Source organism: Cnephaeus nilssonii, assembly GCF_951640355.1.
Source record: "Cnephaeus nilssonii genome assembly, chromosome: 13".
Classification (NCBI taxonomy): Eukaryota; Metazoa; Chordata; class Mammalia; order Chiroptera; family Vespertilionidae; genus Cnephaeus; species Cnephaeus nilssonii.
Genome location: NC_137084.1, coordinates 78083233 through 78104675, shown reverse-complemented (window position 1 = coordinate 78104675; position 21443 = coordinate 78083233). Strand labels below are relative to the sequence as shown.

The following is a 21443-nucleotide window of genomic DNA, read 5'->3' as shown; positions in this document are numbered from 1 at the left end:
ACTAAATGGTAGGGCTCAGTTAACAGGACAAACAGGCCAGCTACGTGGGAGAAATCCTACAGCATGAACAGCAGTATCTGCTTCCTGTGGCCCTCTTTCGCAAGCCGGGTGTTTTCATCTTTTCTTACATCACAATTTATACCATTCCTGGGAGTCAACCGAGGACAAAGACTATCCTGCCAAATTTTAGTGAGAAGCACTAAACCAGTCAGTCACACAGTTAGTGAAGTTCGTAACAGTCCTCAGCATCTTAGAGTCACAGGCATCGCGTGAACCCTGACTGAGGTTAACGCCCAGCCAGCACAGCCCCTCCCAGAGATCCTAGACCGAGACCACCCGTTCCCATGATGCATGAGCTTTCTCCAGGGGGTGCTCACTGCACCAGGCACTGGGCTCAGCACTACACTACAGTGAGTAGTATTTCACTTACTTCTAACAATTCATTCTCATTGTATAGACAAGAAAACTGAGGCTCAGAAAAGTGAACTTGCCCAAGTGACTCTGCATGTCATGGAGCTTGGGGTGAGCCCAGAGTCTGACTCAGAGCCCGGTTCTTAACAATTACACAGTCCTGCCTTCCAAAACACTGAAGTCGGTACCGGGGCTGAAGCCCAGGCCACTGCAAACGGTCAGACAAGTCCGCAGACATGTCTTCATAAATTCACACACACACTTGTGAACTGAGCCTTGAATTACACTTGGGAAAAGTTACACTAAGATCTCTCTCCACTCCTTAGGCTGCTCTGTGAGTAAAACAGCTTAGGAAATGAAACTGGGAGAGAATTCTGGTCTGCCATCTAGCGATTTCCGTGTCTATCACTCTTCCACAGTAGGTCCCACTGCTATGTTCGCTCACACAGTGGCCAACATCAAGTTGGAATGTAACTGGAGATCGCTACTGAAGTCTCCCAGTCCAATGGTCCTCTAGGAAAGACGGGTCACCCGCGGGCCTTTCCCAAATCCGATTTCTTAAGGAGAAGTGAGATGTGTTCTGCATGATTCTAATGGACACTCTGGCTGAGGAATCACTTTAGTACTATGCTCTTAGGAGTTAAGATATTCAGACTGAAATCCCTTCTCAAATACTTACTGACCATCAGACCTAGGGCAGACACCTATTTACGTTCTATAAACATGGCAGAATGATAGCCATGCACATAGTATCTACTCAATAAATCTATTACCTAGAGAATCCCTGTCAGCTTACTTACTGGAATTTCTTGAATATAGTGAAGAGTAGCTATTCCAAGCCTCTGTTAATTTGGTAACTGTAACAATGAACCCAAATCTGCTTCACTGAATCTATCTCAAGTTGTTCTATTCTAGACTTGTAGAGCAAAACAGAACAAGTTCCCTTCTTGTTTCACATGAGAAACTTAATCTGTCCCTAATGGCATTATGAGGACTTAAACATTAGCCATACTAGTTAAAAAGAAAGAAAGGGTCATCATTTTTCAATGATTAAACTACTAAAAAAATAGATGGTACACAAAGGTTTGCATTTCAATAGAACTAGGTTTATTCTTTAAAAAAAAAAAGAAAGAAAGAAAGAAAGAAATGGCCTAAAAGCAAATGCAGATTTGTACCAAGGGGTGGACAAGACCTGGTACTTACAAAGGTGCTGCTGTGTCAGAAAGGAAAACGGCCTGTCAGGAGAAAAGTAGTATTTCAGGTGCTGTCTGCTTGCACAGCTGGAGCTGCGGGTTAACTGAGGGAAGGTGCTCTGCAAGCCTCCGTGTGAGCAAAACCACCAGCAGCTGCTCCGGAGAACCGTGGTGGCAGCACAAACACTGGCATCAACTCACAGTCTTCTCGTTCTCCCCATTTTCCATAATTTTCCTCTTCTTTTCATCTGTTTTTTTCTTGAAGATGTTATTTCGGTAAAACTGAAGTTCTCTGATGCTTTCGCTAATGTCATCAAGTGCCCTACGAGCAAACATACTATACTGAATTGAAATGCCCCAGAACACAGACAATGACCACTTTACAAAGCACAACCTTGTATTAATAACTTAAGAACAGGCCACTATCTGACATCAAAAACTGGAACATTTTGCCCTGGCAGGTGTGGCTCAGTTGGTTGGGTGGGCGTTGTCCCGTGCATGGAAAGGTTGCCGGTTTGATTCCTGGTCAAGGGCACATGCCCAGGTTGCAGGCTTGATCCCCAGTAGGGGGCGTGCAGGAGGCAGCCGATAGATGTGTCTCTCACACAGCCCATGGATGTATCTCTCATTGATGTTTGTATCTCTCTCTCCCTTCTTCCTCAAAATCAAGAAAAAAAAAAAAAAAACTGGAACATTTCAGTAAAGCATGTGTAAGCACTTTTTAAAAAATATTTGATTAAAAAAAAATTCTAATATATGACATTAGTTTCCCAAAACAGTTCCATAAGATGGTGATGTATTCCACAGAAAAAAGAATTCCAGGGTCAAATAAACTTAAGAAAAACTAGGTTAAAAATTTCCTTTTTGAAGTCGTTTGCAAAGCATTTAATGCACTAACGTGTACTGTGAATTGCAAAGAGAAGGTTGTACTATACACAGTATTTCTAAAACTTAATCGACCACATCTGTGGAAAAATTAACAACTCAGCTGGCTGGTGTGACTCAGAGGTTGAGCATCAACCTATGAACCAGGAGGTCAGAGTTCGATTCCAGGTCAGAGCACATGCCCGGGTTGCAGGCACAGCCAAGTGCAGGAGGCAGCCAATCAATGATTCTCTCCCATCATTGATATTTCTATCTCTCTCTCCCTCTCCCTTCCTCTCTAAAATCAATAACAAAATATTATTTAAAAGTAGAAGAAAAATTAACAACTCATGAAGCACAGTCTGGGAAACAATGAGCAATACTTAGTGACGTCCCTGCAGAAAATACACTAACATCCTGGAACATAACTGATGACTCAATCATCACAATAAACATCAATTATCAGACATCACCTATCCATAAGAGAGATCTACTCCTCTCTGTGATGGTTTGTGCTACAATCAGGGGCAGCCTGCCTCTATCTAACTGCCTTTCTTCTCCTCCAACAGCTGTTTCTTATCTGTTGTAGTCTGAGAAATCAGGTACCAACATTATTAAAACAGTGTGCAGATAAACCAGTAAGCTCAGAATGACGGGCCAAGGGTCTCTTCTAGAGAATAAACTGCACCAACTTCAGTTATTCCTGTGGTATGGCAACAATTTTGCTTTCTTCCCGGGTCCTAGATATATGGTGGAGAGCTAAATCTATAAAAAATACCACCTCTGGCCTGGCCAGCGTGATTCAGTGTTTTAGCATCAAACTTATCAACCAGGAGGTCATGGTTTGATTCCCAATCAGGGCACATGCCTGGGTTGTGGGCTCGATCCCCAGTATGGGGCTTGCAGGAGGCATCTGCTCAATAATTCTCTCATCATTTATGTTTCTATCTCTCTCCCTCTTCTTTTCTCTCTGGAATCAATTTTAAAATATATATTTTTTAAATACAGCCTCTGGCTAAATCAAGGTACACAATATCCTATCCACAATACTGAAACCCAAGAGAGACCTGAAAACCCAAAGCACTTTTATAACCCAGGATGTGGTAAAACCTGACCAATCTTGATGTGAGGCTGCTTATAGTCACCAGTAATGCCCTTCAGTGTGAATGCCCATACATTTCACTGCAGAAGTATCAATGTTTGCGATTACGTGGTGCTTCCCCAGACCTTGTTAGGAGTGTTACATAATAATCACTACAGATGTACTATTACCTCTCTAAAATGTGAAAAATTCCGAAACCCAAAACACATCAAGCCCCAATTATTTCAGATAAAATATTCTCTCCACGTATCATTGTGCTGTAGTCCATGCAAGTCCAATTAAAGAAAACCAAAACAAAAAACTAAGAATGCCAGACTCTTTAGAGCAGGGACTTTGTCTGTTTGCCTATAACTGTTCCTGGCACAGGGTAGGAGCACAGTAAATGGATGAACCAAATGCTGCCCTTAAATCCCCCACCGAGTTGTATGTTCCTCCTGAAAGATTACAGAAATCAAAAAGTAAAAGAGGACACGAAATACATAATATCTTTAAATTCCTTATGTACTTGTTCCTAAAGCTGCAAACATAAAAGAAACAATCTGAAAAACTAAAGTGTCAAAGTTAGGTATACAAAGTGTTCTAATTTTAAATGGCTACAAGCTTATAGTCTTGCTGGGAAGGAAATTAATACTTCTTATTACTAGAAAAGTTAGACAATTTCACATACCTACATGCTAAGTTACCTAAAAGTTTGAAAATTTCAATAAAGACATAAGACCCGCCCAGCCGGTGTGGCACAGTGGTTGAGGTCACAGTTCAATTCCCAGTTAGGGCACATGCCTTGGTTGCAGGCTCGATCCCCAGTTTGGGGCGGGCATGCAGGATGCAGTCGATCAATGATTCTCTCTCATTATTGATGTTTCTATCTCTGAAATCAATAAAAACATATATATATGTATATGTACATACACTATATATATGACATAAGACCCTATAAAAATAATAATAATAAAAAATAAAAATAAAAAAAAAGACCCTATATATCTCAGAACTAGTGGCTCAGTGCACGGATTCATGCGCATTGAAAGGAAATTAATTAGAAGAAATATTTTAATATCACTATTCGCCCTTTCTCAACATAACCCATGGCCAAAGGTGGAATCGTGCGGCCCCGTGAGGAATCGAGTTCCCTCCTCTCTGGTTCTGGGGTGCGTCACCCGAGAACCTCCACTGCCAAGTCACCGCAGGTCGGCAGTAAACCAGATTTGGGGCTGACAGTGCCACAGCAACAACATAACCCACGGCCAAAGATGGAATCGCACAGCCCCACGAGGAATCGGGCTCTCTGGTTCTGGGGTGCGTCACCTGAGAACCGCTGCTGCCAAGTATCCTGTGTTAAGCATCTGTCCCCTGGTGGTCAGTGTGCATCATATGTACCGGCCAGACGGTCACTTAGCCTTTTATATATATAGATGGAATGCTAGAATCCTGACCAGAATTTCTGCTAGTCTTAGCAAAAGAAAGTTATTCTTATGTGAGTTGTCCTTTCTTTTCCCCCAAGGAAAAGGAGTGGAGAAGAGACATTATTTCATGCAGCCAGGCATCTAGCATGTCAGATTGCCAAGCAGTGGAAGGCAAAACTTACCTGTGAGAAGCAGCCTTCTTTGGTGCAAATTCATATTCTTCTGGATACCAGCGTCTACACAGCAAAAATGGAACTCTCAAAGGCGTCTCAAATATACTGAATAACGTAAGCATCTTATTAACTGAAAAAGGCATCTGGGTTGTGACTATGAAGTTGCCTCCTTGCCTGGGCCTATCTCCCACCCTCTCCTCTCTTCAGTCTCTGTACTCTTTGGGCAAGCTCATCAATGCCTAAGATTCCTACATCTGCTAACTCCAGCCCAGCGCTCTCCTGTTTGTCTTGAATATTCAACTGACCGCTGGAGACATCTAAAAATCCACCAGACACTAACAATTCAACTATATAACTACACCCAGCCTCCTCAAGATCTTCCCTCCCCCATCTACCAAATCCACTCTTTCTCTTACTTTCCTCTTTATCTCTGAACATCTACCTGCCAAACTAGAAACACTAAAATATCTTTATCTCTCTTCCTTTTCCTCACTCCCCCAAACATTCAATGCCAGCCAAATGACTTTCTCAAATACTTTATTCCATACCCTCTCTACCACCCAAGTGTCATTTCTCTAGCTCATTCTTCTCTCCAAGATAATACAACTCCCTACCTTTTCTTGTCACCATCTAATCAGCATGATCTAATCACATCACACACTCCTCTAAACTTTTCAAAGGAACCCCATCCCTCACAAGAGAACTTCAACCTCCTCAGCATGGCATACAAGCCCTTCCTAATTGGACTTCATCTCCCACTTTTCCCAACCTCCTGCTTTGCACTCCAGCATTCATGAACTATTTGCAATTCTTTGAACTTTGTTTTGTCCTCATCTTCCTGCTTCCTCATATCTTTATACCTCTTCCCATTCTCTAGAATGTCCCCTTCCTTGATACCTAGAAAACTTCTACTCCTCTTTAAATCTCAGCTTGAAAGCCATTTCCTCTCCTTTTCCCAGTCCCCTCACTCCAGCACTTAGACGCTCCTTCCCTGGGGCCTTCAATATTCTGTATGCACATTTCCGTTAGAGAAGTCAACGGTATATTTTTAGGATGTGTTTTTTACACATCTGTCAACTCATTAAATTCTAAGCTACTTAAGGGATTTTCATCTCTATATATATACATACCCAGCACATAAGCCAACAGGTGGCACAGAATGGGTACTCAATTTTCTGAATTAATGAAATTTATATGGAAGATTTTTGACATTGTTTCCCCAATTTTCACCAGCATTGAATAAATTAAGGTACTGGTCCAAGTGACTATGGGTTGAGGAAGTTAAATGTCCACTTTGCATCCCAAGTTCTACAGCTCTATGCAATTACTTTCCACAAGTTCTCAATTAAACATGCTAAATGAGCCCAGAGAGTGTGGCTCAGTGGTTGAGCACTGACCCATGAACCTGGAGGTCACGGTTCGATTCCCAGTCAGGGAACGTGTCTAGGTTTCAGGCTCGATCCCCAGTAGGGAGCGTGCAGGAGGCAGCCAATCAATGATTCTCTCTCATCATTGATGTTTCTATCTCCCCCTTCCTCTCTGAAATCAATAAAAACGTATTTAAAAAAAAGACAAACCCTTAGATTAAAAAAAAAAACATGCTAAATGAGGCAATTTAATGGTTCCTCAATAGCCCTTACCTGCACAGTTCCTTAACAGTGCTCACATCAATTATTCTATAATGAAGATGTTTCATGAACTGGGGCATGTATTTGTCAAGAAACTTCTTATCTGCATGAACTGAATTTCCTAGAAAGACATGAAGTATACCGCATCTATGTATTTCTAGTAGCATACAACAGGATATAAAAATTCATAAACTATATTTGAAATGGAGATAATTTTTTTAATTCATACACATTCTAAAAGCACCTCATATTTGATGTGTCTGATTAGGTTATAAGTATAGATTCTGAGCATTTAGTTTGTCTAGCTCACAAATAAATTTGTAGACAAAAGGATAAATCTATCATTCCACATACTTAAAACAATGCACAAATCTATCCGTTACTTTTTTAAATCAACCAGATGTGCAAATTTTCTCCCAATGTCACAAAATCCACACCACTAACACTAAAAATTTAACTTTTAATGAATCACATAAGTTGAAACATTTATTTACATTCCAATTTTAACAAACCATATCATTTGTGTTTCCATACAGTAATTTATATTAAAAACACTAAATTTTAAATGAGAACTGTAAAACAGACATCAGCTCCATTGGCAAGAGGGAAAATTTATACAATATATGCTCTAGTACTTAATGTCAAAACTTTATAAATGTTTAAGAAAAATGTTAGGTACTGTATCACTTTACATATACAAATTCAAATACATCTCCATAAAACATTAACTTCCCTGACAAGGCATTGCTTTCAAAAACCTAGAATTAGCTGTTTCTTTAAAAAGTCAGTGTCACAAGGAAAAAAAACCAAAGGCAGACATTTTAGATTAAGAGAAGAGACATAATAACTAAATGAAATGCAAGAGCCTTAATTAAATCCTGGTTCAAAAACAATTAGACATTTTGGATGTGGACTAGATAGCAACTGTTACTGAATAATTTTAATTATCTTAATGTGATAATGCTATTGTGGTTACAAAAGAAAATGTCCTTACTAACAGGAAATGTTTGATGAAGTATTTACTAGTAGAAAGAGAGTATCATGGTGCTTGCAATTTACTTTTAAATGTCCAACAAAAAATAGACAGGTAGCCCTAGCTGGTTTGGCTCAGTGAATAGAGCGTCAGCCTACGGACTTAAGGGTCCCAGGTTCAATTCTGGTCAAGCAGTCAGGGGCACATGCCCAGGTTGCCAGCTCGATCCCCAGTAGGGGGTATGCAGGAGGCGGCACATCAATGATTCTCTCTTACCATTGATGTTTCTCTCTCTCTCTCCCTCTCCTTTCCTCTCTGAAATCAATACCAGTAAACATATTTAAAAATGTATTTTAAAAAATATATTTAAAAAAATAGATAGGTAAAACAAACATGGCATAAGGTTAACATTTACTAAATCCAACTTTTCTGTACATTTGAAAATTCATCGTAATAAAAATATGGGGGAAATGTTTATTGAGTTAGTCTGAATACCTCAGATCTCTTATCAGGTTTCAGGGCATGTTCCCAATATTCATGTATAAATTATACAAGGACACTTAAACACAAAAGTAAGATGTATAATCCAAATCAGGGTAAGTGGAAGACATGATGGTCTTGGCTGATCTTTCTGGAACTGCAGTCTCTTGAACCCCTAGAATGGAAGACTACCTACAAGGCACACATAGGATTGAACTTTACCTGCAAGTGGACAGAGCCCCGGAGGAGTCTGCTGTCGCACAAAGGACAGAAATTCATACTCTGCCTGCTGCAATGTCACTGTACTCTCCTTCACTGCTTTGGTTAGACCAGACTGCAAGAGAGAATCCCCGCCCCACCAAAAACACATCAAGTCGGTTTTCAAAGGCATCCAAATGAAACTTCACTTCTAAAAGGAGCAAATATTTAGACCATTTATAGAGCCCAAGTTTAAACTGGAACTGTTATCTTTGCACAGATTTTTTTTCTTAAGAATCGAAGTCAAGCTATGTTCCCGATAGTTAATAGCATTTCCACACAGTCAAAAAAGGTGCTACTTGAAGTCCAAGGATATAATCTCTGGGAAGAACAACTATTAACAGGAGAGCAGCATTCCCCCTTGTCTGAAAGTTGACGTCTAACCTTATCCAAAGACTGATCTGAGCAATACTTGACAATCCACAATGTGGTGGCGACAGACTGAATGCAGGAGAGGAAAAAGAGGACCTGAGGAGAAGATGATCTCGAGGTCCCAGAGGTGCAAAGTAAACAAAAAAGCAGCTTCCCAGGCTCGCCAAGCAATCTTCCGCTAACCCGCTTTAAAATACCATCCAACAATGGTATCGGATTCAGATGCCGTTACTGATCCCCAGGGCAGGAATCCTGTTATTTGATAGTGTTACCTTCCCATGATGCTCCTTGCACCAATCTGACATGCTGTCCAGTAACTCATCTGGCTGTTTTATAATCAGGTTAGGACCCTGTGGATGGGAAAAGCCATTAGTCATCCAGAATCAACAGGGATAACCTTGGTTTCTGAGGTAAAGTTTAAACTATTTTAAGGATTAAATACACATACCAGAGAAAGTAAGAGATGAGGATATTCTGTTAACTCTAAAGTGGTCCTCATTCATTCTACCACTGTTTATAATGGCAAAATAGAATCAATGAACACACACATACACACACACAACTGAAACAACTGCTTATTGAGAAGAACTAGTTATCTATCAAGGATCAACAAACTATAGCCCAGCCTGTGACTTTTTTGCTTTATTGCCAGAAAGCTAAGAATGCTTTTTACATTGGTAAATAGTTATAAAACAAACAACCAAACAGGTTAATAGTGAGGTATATGGCACTGTAAGCCTAAAATACTTAATATTTGGTCTTTTTTAAAAAGTTTGCCGACCCCTGATTATGAGTTCATTTTTAAGTGTCTATATTGCTAACTGAAAAAAGAAAATTGCAGAACAGTATATACACGCATATGATTTCACTTACGGTTGTTTAAAAAAAAAAAAAAATATATATATATATATATATATATATATATATATATATATGTATATATATGATTGTTTAAAAATATATTATATATGTATGTATGTGTATATATATGTATATGTGTGTGTATATATATATATACATATATATAAATACTATATATATGCACACAAAATACTAAGAAAGTACATAACCTTTGGGGAATATTATAGAGCAGAAGAACAGGATGAAAAACCAATACCTTCCTATGTAATACTTTCAACAATAAAGATTTTAAAAGAAATAAAGAAAAAGAAAAACCAATATCTTAATATATATATGATGAAGTTATACTGTTTAATTTTAACTATATTTTCATATTAAAAAGGTAATTGTTGACAACTGAAAAATGAAAGTGCCTTTGAGTTCTCAGTCCATGTAACAGAACATGCAACTGCAAGTGTCTTGGATGAGGCCCAGCAGTAACAGCCCAACTTAAGTCATCACAGCAAGTCACCGAGGCTTGGTTTCTCCTCCTGGACAATGGAGATATAAACTGGCCCCCTTTCCTCAAAGGGATGTTAACAAGATAAAAGAAATTATAGGTCTGAAAGTTCTTTGAACTCTCTAGAAGAAAAGTACTATAAATCCAAGGTATTATTACTACTAAGGTGGTAAAAATAGTTTGCAGTCGCTGAAAGAAATGGCTAAAATTTGACTAAAATATGCCTAACATCCTACAACTAACAAGGAGTTTTAACCAAATAAGAAAACTGGTAATGGCAAACTCCATGAAGAAGCAAAAAATGTGCTCTGATACCATATTTTAAAAAAACAAAAACACCTCATATTGTAAAAAACAGTTCTAATGAACTTGATGGAAAAAAACTACTATCACTCTAAGGCTAACTTAGTCAACACCCCAGTAAGCCACACACAGAAATATTTCCCAAGTAGGATATTTGTTCTTCTACCAGCATAAGACATTTTCCCTCAAACTCATATACAAAAATAAGACTTATTTTCCACGGAACTGACCCTCTACTGCCAACAGCCCCTAGCATTTTCTTTTTTTTTAACATCCTTATCCTCATCTGACTGAGTCTATTTACAAATGTCGCACTCATCTGCAGCTGGGGAATAGACCCAAATTTCCTCCAGGGTACACATCAACTAACTGGTCCATTAAACTGTCAGGATTCCACATTATATCAACAGCCTACAGGAAAATCTCTTCTTCAGCCAAGGGTAAGCAGGGCTGGTAAGTACAGGCACTTCTCTTCACTATTCATCTCTAGCAAATGCCAAGTGGCAGGGTAAAACCACCAAACCTAAAACTCAGGGCTTTGTTTATTTATTGACATTACGTGACTTATTTACTTAAAGTTTTTTTTAAGCTAGTTGTTACAAGAAGAAGGTCAGTCTAATGACTCTCCTACAGCTATCTCTCGGGGGGACCCCAGGATGGATGCCTGCTGCTCCACAAAAGCAGCAATTCCTCTATAGATGCCTTCTCCCCTCTTACCCACCCAGGAAAATAAGTCTTACCTATAGATTTATTAAACTTATCCAGTGCCAGTAACACATCAATCCTACCCTCTGGGAACTTATTTTAACAAGACTCTCTTTCCCACAAACATACCTACTGTGTTTCTATTCTAGTCTCTCATTGCCTCGGATTATTGCTGACAACTTGAAACAGAGTTATTCAACGCCAGGGATTTCACCCTCTACCAATCAGGTGCTGTCACACACTTATTAAATGTTTCATGAGTGCCCAAAAGGCAACAAGTGTGTTTTATTTGTTTTGTTTAATGTTTCGGTTAAAGGCATCATGTTAAAACTTTAATCACGTCCAATGTCAACAAGAGAATGTTTTATGATTCTGCACCAACAGATTTTCTCTAAAACCTCAATACAGATCTAGAAAAATCAAATGTCCTAGTTGAAAAGGCAAAACCTGGATATATGGAGTCAAGTTAAATTTAAAGTTATGCTAGAAAGATGTCAGCTTTGGCGTGAGTCACCACTCCTGGTGGCACTGTAGAGTTGGTTGTCTTACTGGTTAGGGGCACGTTATTCATACTGCCTGGGTTAAACCCCCTGGCTCCTGCAATAACTAGCCTGGTGGCCTTGGGCAAATTACCCAACATCTCTGTGCCAACATGTCCTCCATATAAAATGAGTATAACAGTACCTACCTTATAATCATTCTTTCGATTACGAGTGAATGCATGTAAAGCACTTAGAGTTGTGCCTGGCACACAGTAAGGGCTCAGAAAATGACAACATTTATGTTTCTGTAATTTGGGGCATGGCTTACTGAAAAATAATTAGGTTGTGAGATGAATTACTCTGGTTCTAGCACCAACCTTATCATGCATGACCTAGCACATTACTCTGTACCTTAATCTTATTTTTTAAATAAAGAGATAGGGAAAAACAATCTTTGGATCTCCAATACACTCTAAACAGCATTCGGGAATAAGAGGGCATTGCGTACTTCAGCCAAAATGTTGAGATCAGAGTCGGTTATCAGACAGGCCATCTCAATAATCTGGTCCTTCTCAATGTCCAATCCCGTCATCTGTAATAAAATATATATATATATTATACATAACACACACAAAACCATCTTTCTGGACTATTTTACCCAAGTTTATTTAACAGGAATTCCCTCAAGCAAATTCAATTCATATCCCAAAGCCCTCAAAAGCGTTAAACATTAGTCGTCTATTCAAATCACATTTATCAAAAACTTGCTATATGTCAAGCAACCTGGTTCTACTCTAAGACAGATGCAAAATAAGCAAAACAGTGCTGACAGCATTCGATTTTGGCAGAGTTAGAGAACTAACATCGCTACGTCTCTGCGGAGTTGACAAAGTTTTCATCCTGATTACACCACTTGATCTTCACCGCAATCAGATGTAGAAAAAGTACTGTTATTATGCTCATTTCATATATGAGAAAACTCGGGCTTCAAGGAAGGGGATGTTCCTGGCAGGAGGGTGGAAACCCTAAAGGGAACAAAAGTGGGATCTACTCCCAGCTCAGACCCGCACCGACAGTCCGGCTGGAAAGAGCGGACTCCTCTTCCTGGGCCTCAGTTTCCTGGTTTATGGAATGAAGGGTAAGGCTGAGTCATCTCCGGAGTCCCGTCCGGCTCCCACAACCCGGGGTCCCGCAAGGCTGGGCAAGTGGGGCTAGCAGAGCCGCTGTCCCACCCCACCCCTACCCGTGACCCAAAGCTCAAAGCGACCACAGTTAGCGAGTTTGGGGGGTGGGGGGTCAGGGGGCAGCCATATGGATGACTCCTCCCTTCTGAAAAGAAACCCCAGAGTCCAGCAGAGTTCCCAACACCCCAACACCCGCAGAACTCCTGCCCCCCGACCTGCCCCGCGCCGCCCACTCCCGGGAGGCACTCACCTGCCACATCCGAGACCCAGACCCCCGCCGCTCTCCCCCGACAGGCTCACACGAAACCTCACTCGCCTGCCCGCACCCACCACCGACCTCACTCACCTCCAGGTCCACCCAGACCATCCGCTGGGCCATGCTCTCCCCTGCCGCCATGGCTGCGCCACCTTCGCGGACACCCCGCACTCCGAACTGCCCGCGGCTCCCACCCACACCTCGCAACAGCCGGGAGCGCAGGGAGCCGCCTAGCATCACCCGGCACGCGCAGCCGCTACCCCGGCCTCAGCTGGCGCTGGCGCAGGCGCGGTAGTCGCTAAACGTCGCAAACCCGCGGGGAGGCGCAGGAGCAAAAACCACAAGTCCCAGCATCCAGTGCGCCGGCTCGCCCTGAACAGCCCGGCTTAACTGCCGAATAGGATGCTGGGACTTAGAGTCTCGCCTGTTATTGCGACCGATTTCTCCACCCCCGCCACGTGTTTTCAGATGTTATTGGACGCGCTTGTTTTTCAGAACTAAGTTTATTCGTTTCAAAGAGTCATTTCCTGAGTTTGGGTTAGTTGTAAACTGCCTAGTTGTCAAAGAAACTCCTTATGTTGTTTGGTCAAAAATGACCTGGTTATCTATTTTTAGGTTAGGAGGGTCAAATATATCTTTGATTTTTATGCTCGCTCCCCCTCCCCCGACCCTCTTTTTACTTACCTGCCCCTCCACTACACACACTGGGTATTTTTCTCATTTGATACGTATTAGTTGTGGAAGTCCCTTGCTTTCATTGGCAAAGAGTTATTCCGTATTTCTTCCAGAGGGATGTTTGTTTCGTTCAGCTGTTAGGTATCTCTGGTAATGATTACTCCTCCACCCTTACAAGTTCTCAAAGTTAAATCTAGACCTTGTATGACGAATCCAGGCGGCAAATTAAGTGAAAATGAACTAAAAACTCTAAATTCGCTCTGTAATCTGCTTTGATCTTTGTTGTTTTGAGAGAGAGAGAGAGGGAGAGAGAGAGACAGAGAGAGAGAAACATCGTTGCCTTAGGCTCCAGGCTCATGGTGGAACCGGCAACATTGGTTTATTGGGAGGATGCTCTAACCAGCTGAGCTACCAGGCCAGAGTTGCTTTGGTTTTAATGAAACTATATTTACTCCATCATTTCGGCAAGTAAAGATGACTACCAACAGGACCTTTCAAGTCTCTTAATGTTGACTATTCAGTAGCAAATTTCTGTGCGGAGTGCAACTTTGTCTCAAGCATTGGATTCAGCCTAGAATTATATCCTCTATAGATTTTCCTGAAAGTCGTATTGCCACTAATTACAGAGCTTGTGATCCTTCACATAGTGGTTCCTACATGGTAAGCTGGCATGGTGAGAGAGAAACTTTATTGCTTTATGAGACTGTAACAATAGAGTGGATTTCACCTTTAATTCCTTTGTTGTACCCAACCCACCACCAGCCCAGGCTCTGAGAAACTCTCTTTGGAGTCATCAAATTGTGTGCACGGATTACACACATACAGTATGGAGACTTTCATTAAGCAGATTGTGTATAGTTGTAACCGCATTGCCTGATGAGTCACATTGTTTTGCTATAGCTTTTTATTCATTTGTAGCCTACTTTTAGGTGAATGGCATTATAATGTAAGATTTACAGTTTACTGGGTTTTATGTGTAATATCATTAGATTTGTAATCTTCAATATTAATGTCCCAAAGCAGAGCAATGTATGCATCAAATTAACAAATCAAAACCATGAAAATAAGAGAGAGGACAGACTCAAGAAAATGGAGCCCTAGAATCTGAAAGCAGCCTTGTCCCACAGTGGACTCAATCATTTCTTTCTCTTTTCCTTAACAGAATTTATCTCAAAGCTACACCACTCTAAGAGACTTTGGTTTTTTTTTTCAAATCTGTTGTGAAACCATAAAAACTGCTTTTGTTAATTAACATCAAGTGTATAGGACCAAGAAATCTTGCTCTTTAAAATCATAGACAATGAGAAACTGCTAGTTGGTGTTATTTCAGTGAGAATAGAACACCTCTTATTGAAAGAAGCTGAGCCATTTAGGTCACTTTGACACAGAGAAGCTGCTTCTATTTCTAACCCAGGGGCAGAGATTCAGATAAAAAGTCTTCAGCCAGCATTCCTTTTATCTTAACTTTGTATTTTCTAGGGAAACAAGGCCCTGAGTCAGCGTCTCAACACTGCTGGTAGTCAGGCTATAATGTTCCTGTCATTCATCTATGACAATGTTTCTAACAGGACATGGCCAAGGCCACACAAACCCTCCCTTATAATAAGAGATCTCTAGATCTTTTTTTTTTTTTTTACAGTTTTTTAAATTGTGGCAAAATACACATAACATAAAATTTCCCGTTTTAAACAATTTTTAAGTGTGCAATTTAGTGGCATTCAGTACATTCTGATTGTTGTGCAACTCTCACCCCTATCCATCTTCAGAATTTTATCTTCCCAAATTGAAACTTCATACCCATTAAATATTCACTCCCCATTTCTGCCCAGTTGCTGTTCACCAACATTCTATTTATCCCTATAATTTAACTACACAAGGTACCTCATATAAGTGAAATCATACAGTATTGGTCCTTTTGTGTCTGGCTCATTTTACTTACCATAATGTCCTCAAATTCACCCAAGTTGTAGCATGTGTCAGAATTTCCTTCCTTTTCAAGGCTGAATAATAATTCAATGGATATATACAAATACCACATCTTATTTATCCATTCATTGGTTGATGGATACTTGGGTTGCTTCTACCCTTTGGCTATTGTGAATATTTACATGGATTTTAATTTTATTTTTTTACTGTTGCTTTCTTACCAGGACTTCCCCAGCCCTGCTTTTTTCCTCTCACATCCTAAAGAAAGATTACTGTAAAAACAATCCATAGATGATCCTCACTTCCCTTAGTTCTTCTTTAGAATCATCCTAAACCCTATTTTTTTCTTCATTGATTTTTAGAGAGTGGAAGGGAGGGAGGGAGGGAAGGAGGGAGGGGGAAAGAGAGAGAGAGAGAGAAAAAAAAAGACACATCGATGTGAGAGAGACACATTGATTGGTTGCCTCCCATATGCGCCCTGACTGTGGCTGGGGAGGGAACCTACAACCCAGTACGTGCCCCTGACTGGACATCGAATCCACAACCTTCAATGCATGAGCCACTGAGCAACACCAGCCAGGGCATCCTAAACCTTATTATTATTTTTTTTAATCCTTCTCTACTTCTTAGGAGAGGTCTCTGGTTCCTCTTGTTAATTATTACCTAGTTCACAAATCTAATATTGTTAATGTTATGTTCTTAACGAGTTTATCTGATATGCTTTATCACATTCCTACTAAAATAGACTTTAATTTCCAGAATATATGTATTTTTATACTTTACAGCACTAGCACAGAGCCATATTGTAATGGTAGTAGTACTAGTTAGTAGTCGCCAAAGTAATGAGACTATCTCACAACTGTAAACTGTCCTGCAGTTTATAAAGCATTTTCACATAGGCAGTAGGTACCTCACGAAGAGTTACTCGTTGATGATAATATCTCTTCTTTTCTCCTTTGTGGAACTTTCTCTTGAGAAATGTTGACATCAAGTTTACTGCCAATACTGATAACTGCTGTCTACTTCCTTCTAGCGGTCTGGGGAGGAATAAAGGATGATAAATCTTTTGCCTTTACCTTATATCACTGTAAAAAAATATATAAAACAAACATAATCTTCAAAACGCACCTTGGTCAAAATGGACACCTTAAAGGTTTTCACGAAATTTGAATTGCATTTTATCTCCGTTCAGATCAACAAACATTTACAGAATACTTGGTGTGTATCAAACACTTTGCTAGAATGCCCAAGTAAAAATGCATTTATTAAGCTGGTATTTATTATACCACACATTATAGGTATTTAAGATTTTAATGGTTCATTTTGGGTTTAGAATTGTTTATTTAGCAGATAAGGAAATAACTTTAATATTTCCTTCTGTGAAATGAGTTGTATGATGATTTTTTTTTTTTTTGCATGGCATACGTTTCGAATTTTATTGCACTTTTTCCATGACCATTGAATCCTGCTGGGCTCTGTGTCCAGGGCTCTGTGTCCAGAGCTCTGTGGCCTGGAAGGGTGAAGCTATGCAGCAAGCAGTTCACATGGAGAGACTGCCCGAGGAGAGCAGCGACCAATGACCTAGTCGCAATGGTTGCAAAAACCCCTTCAGGACTGAACCCTGTCCTTGTTGCTGTCAGCCATCGGTCCTTGACTGTCCCTGGGTCACAGGCAGGAAGCATGGCTGGTGGCTGCAGCTCATGTCCACAATCTTAAGGTGAAACAGTGGATCCTACAAGCCTAGCAGCACAATTTCAGGTCTTGGAAAGCCCTTCTCCACACCGCCTCCCGGATGCTTCCCTCAAACAGGGAGCACTTTCTGTCAGAAGCAGGCGAGTGTCACTGTCACTGTCTCCGTCTGGGAACGTCTCCGGAGGCTGCTGCATAGCGAGGCAGGGATTCCCAGAGAACCTGCTAGAAAATGCTGGAGATCGATGCAAGGGCCAGCCCAGATTGAGGTCCCCTGGATGAGCCCACCAATGGTATGATGATTAAATAAAAACATGAACATCTAATATGTTACATAGTAGGTAACCTTGAGAAACATGAAAATAAGAAGACAACAACACAAAATCTATGGGACACAGCAAAAGCAGTCCTAAGAGGGAAATTCACAGCAATATAGGCCAACCTCAAGAAGCAAGAAAAATTTCAAATATACCATCTAAACTTAAACCTAAAGGAACTAGAGAAAGAACAATAAACAAAGCCCTAAGTAAGTAGACAATGAAGATCGGAGTGGAAATAAATGAAATAGAGTCTTGAAAAATACAGTGAAATCAATAAAACCAAAACATGGTTCTTTGAAAAGATAAACAAATTGACAAACCTATAACCAGACTCATGAAGAAAAAAAGATAGAATGAAGTCACAAATAAAAGATAGAATGAAGTCACAAATAAAAGAAAAGTAACACCTGACACTGCATAAATACAAAGAATTATTTTTTGAAATATTAAGAGCAACTATAGGCCAACAAGTTGGACAATTGGGAAGAAATGGATAAATTCCTACAATTATACAATCTTCCAAAACTAAATCCAAACGAACCATAAAATCTGAACTGACTGATTACAACCAATGAAATTGAAGCAGTAATCAAAAATTCCTGACAAACTAAAGTGTTATATTCCAGAAAATTCAACAGCAAAGAAGAATTCCAGGCTCATTTTATGAGGCCAGCATTATCCTAATTGTAAAACCAGGAAAAAATACGACAAAGAAAGAAAATTATAGGCCAGTATCCCTGATGAACATAGATGCTAAAATCCTAAACAAAATATTAGCAAAATGAACCCAACAATACATTAAGAAGATCATTACCACAATCAAGTGGGATTTATTCCTGGGATGCAAAGTTGCTACAATATACACAAATCAGTTAACATGACAAACCACACAAAAAAAAATGAAAGATAAAAGTCATATGATCTTATCAATGGTTATAGAAAAAGCATTTGACAAAACCCAACACCCATCTATATATATAAAAGCCTAAGCGACCGTTACAAGCGAAACAACCGAACAGACGACTGAACAGGCTGCGTGGGGCGACCAGGCCAGAAGGGGGGTTAGTGAGGAGCGACCAAATGATGAACAGCAGGCTGCATGGGGCAACCAGGCCATCAGGGGGGGCAGTTAGTAGGCTGGCAGGTGAGCAGTGAGGAGCCAGTGGTCCTGGATTATGAGAGGGTGCAGTCTGGGCAGAGGGAGGACCCCCCGCCCCGTGCATGAATTTCATGCACTGGGCCTCTGGTTTATGATAAAAACTCTGAGCACAGTGGAAACAGGGAGAACATATCCCAACATAATAAAGGCCATATATGACAAACACATTGCTAACCGCATACTTAATGGGGAAAACTGAAAGTATTTCCCTCACAAACAGGAACAAGACAAAGATGTCTGAGTTCACCACTCATATTCAACATAGCACTGGAAGTCCTAAACATAGAAATCAGATAAGAAGAAATAAAAGCCATCCAAATTTGCAAAGAAGAAGTAAAATGGTCATTATTTACAATGACATGATACTGTATATAGAGAACACTAGTAGTTCCACCAAAAAGTTATTAGAACTGATAAAGAAATTCAGTAAAGTAGCAGGATACAAACATATGTCCTGACCAGAAAGGGAACCGTGACCTCCTGGTTCAGAGGTCGATGCTCAACTACTGAACCACATCAGCCAGGCAGGTTTTTCTTTCTTTTTCTTTTTCTTTTTTTAATTTATTTTAAAAAGGAAGGGGGAGAGAGGAAAAAAACATTGATGTGATAGAAACATTGATCAGTTGCCTTTCATATGCACCCCTGACTGGGGATCCAACCTGCAACCTAGGTATGTGCCCTCGATCAAGTATCAAACCCATAACTTTTTGGTGTATGGGACGATGCTCCAACCACCTAAGCCATGCAGCCATGGCAAAAGATGCAAATCATGTCTTAATTAACTTATTGGGGGAATTCTCTCACAATGTACATCAAACCATTAGGTTGTACACTTTATTTTTATTTATTTATTTTTAAGTGTGTGAAGTCTGAATTTATTTCTATTTTTTAAAAATGCTCAAGGAGGATCCAAGATGGTGGCCGACAAGATGGCAATGAGGGAGATAGTTTGAGTAAGTGAGAGAGTGAAAGGAGAGTGCGTGGACATACAGGGAGTGTGTGTATGTGTGAGTGAGGGACAGTTATATTCCACAGGACTGTCGGGAACTGGTGGACTAGGCTTCCCTGGCCAGGCAGCCTCTACTACTGCTGAAATATCTCCTGGGACGGCCAGCTCTGCCACAGAGACCTTGCCATCTTGAAGGGGAGAGTGGCTGTGATCAGAAGCCCAGACTTACCTTCACCTGAGGAGACCTCAGATACCACCCAAGTCCCTACAGCCAAATGCCCAGGGACCAGCTGGTTCGGCTGCAAACCCATGAACACCAAGACTCCAGCCTCCCAGCTGCAGGCACCTAAAAAGTTTGTCCAGGGGGAGACAAGGTGGCGGCCAAATGGGCGGACAGGTCCTGCACCTTCTCACACAGCAGATAGAAGAAACAGCTGAAGCGAATAACATCCACCTGGAATTGGAGAATTAAACACAGCTGGGGAGGCAATCCATGGACAGAAAAGTCAGAGATTGCCTGGAGAGGGTGGGATTAGGGACCTGGGCTGGAGGGAGAAACGCGCACAGCCGGGACTAGAGTCTCAGAGGGAGACTGTGCTGAACCACATTCGCGTCCCTTGGGGTCAGTGTAGCCCTCAAATGTGGAAGGGGGTCCACAGGGATGCTGGCAGTAGGGAACTCTAGATCTAAGCCCACAGCCATGGGAGGCTGCGTCCAGAAAGGCAGCCTGAAGTTCTACACGGGCCGCGCAGTGCCGGGGGGGAGAAAGATGGTAGGTGGTGCAGTAGTTCTATCTTTATAATTTCCTTGCTTTTCCTTGCTAAACCCAGTGGATGGGATCTTTCAAATAAAAACATTCATCGAGACTGCAGGGGAAGGTGGTTTTTATGGAAACTGGGGAGCAGAATAGGGAGAGATGATCAAGGGACATTTTTCTCCTGAAGACCAGACTCCTCCTAACAGCGCAGCTGCATCCAGCCTTGAGCTCGGCAAGGAAACAAAGATTCAAAATACCCCCAGGGAGCCCTCAGGGACTGGGTTGAGGGGCCATTTGGTCCCGGAAACTAATACAGAAACACCGCCACCTAGGGACCATGTCAGAAATAGATGCTTATGTAAATATAACTGAAAGCAGGCGGAAAAACAGAGTGGGCAGATGGATCCCGCCTGGCTGAAACCAAGGCTGTGGCATCTGACACAGAGGAGTGGTGGATCGCTGGGAACTTCAATACTTGCTGACTAGGAAACTGAGACGTGGAAGGCAGAACAGTAGAGATGGGTCTTAACCCAGCCCCAAGGGACATTGAAGCTCCGCTGAAGTGAACAAACTTCACTTTTTTATTTTTTATCTTTTACATAAGAAACTAAAAAATTTTTCACTTTATTTTATTATTTATTATTATTATTTACCTTTAAAATTTTTTTGGATTAGTGTTCTATATTCTATTTTTATCATTATTTTACTCTAACTCATTTTTTTACTTTATGCCAAAACTTTCTTCCTCACTCTTCCCTTTCTCATCCTGTTTCTCTTCTCCTATTCCTGCTTTAGTTTTTCTCTATCCTTTCTTTTTACTC

The 21443-nt window shown here is 40.8% G+C and overlaps 1 protein-coding gene across 1 annotated transcript; it reads right to left on the bottom strand.

Moving 5' to 3' along the window:
* Positions 1-1500: 1500 nt before the first annotated feature.
* On the bottom strand, positions 1501-13423 carry REXO2 (RNA exonuclease 2). The gene is made up of 7 exons (XM_079789258.1): positions 13238-13423; positions 12216-12299; positions 9130-9207; positions 8450-8561; positions 6787-6895; positions 5156-5209; positions 1501-1926 (listed from the first exon to the last, which is right to left on the bottom strand). Exons 1-7 carry the CDS (start codon positions 13382-13384, stop codon positions 1797-1799), a joined length of 714 nt encoding a protein of 237 aa, XP_079645384.1. The 5' UTR covers positions 13385-13423; the 3' UTR covers positions 1501-1796.
* Between the last annotated feature and the right edge of the window lie 8020 nt (positions 13424-21443).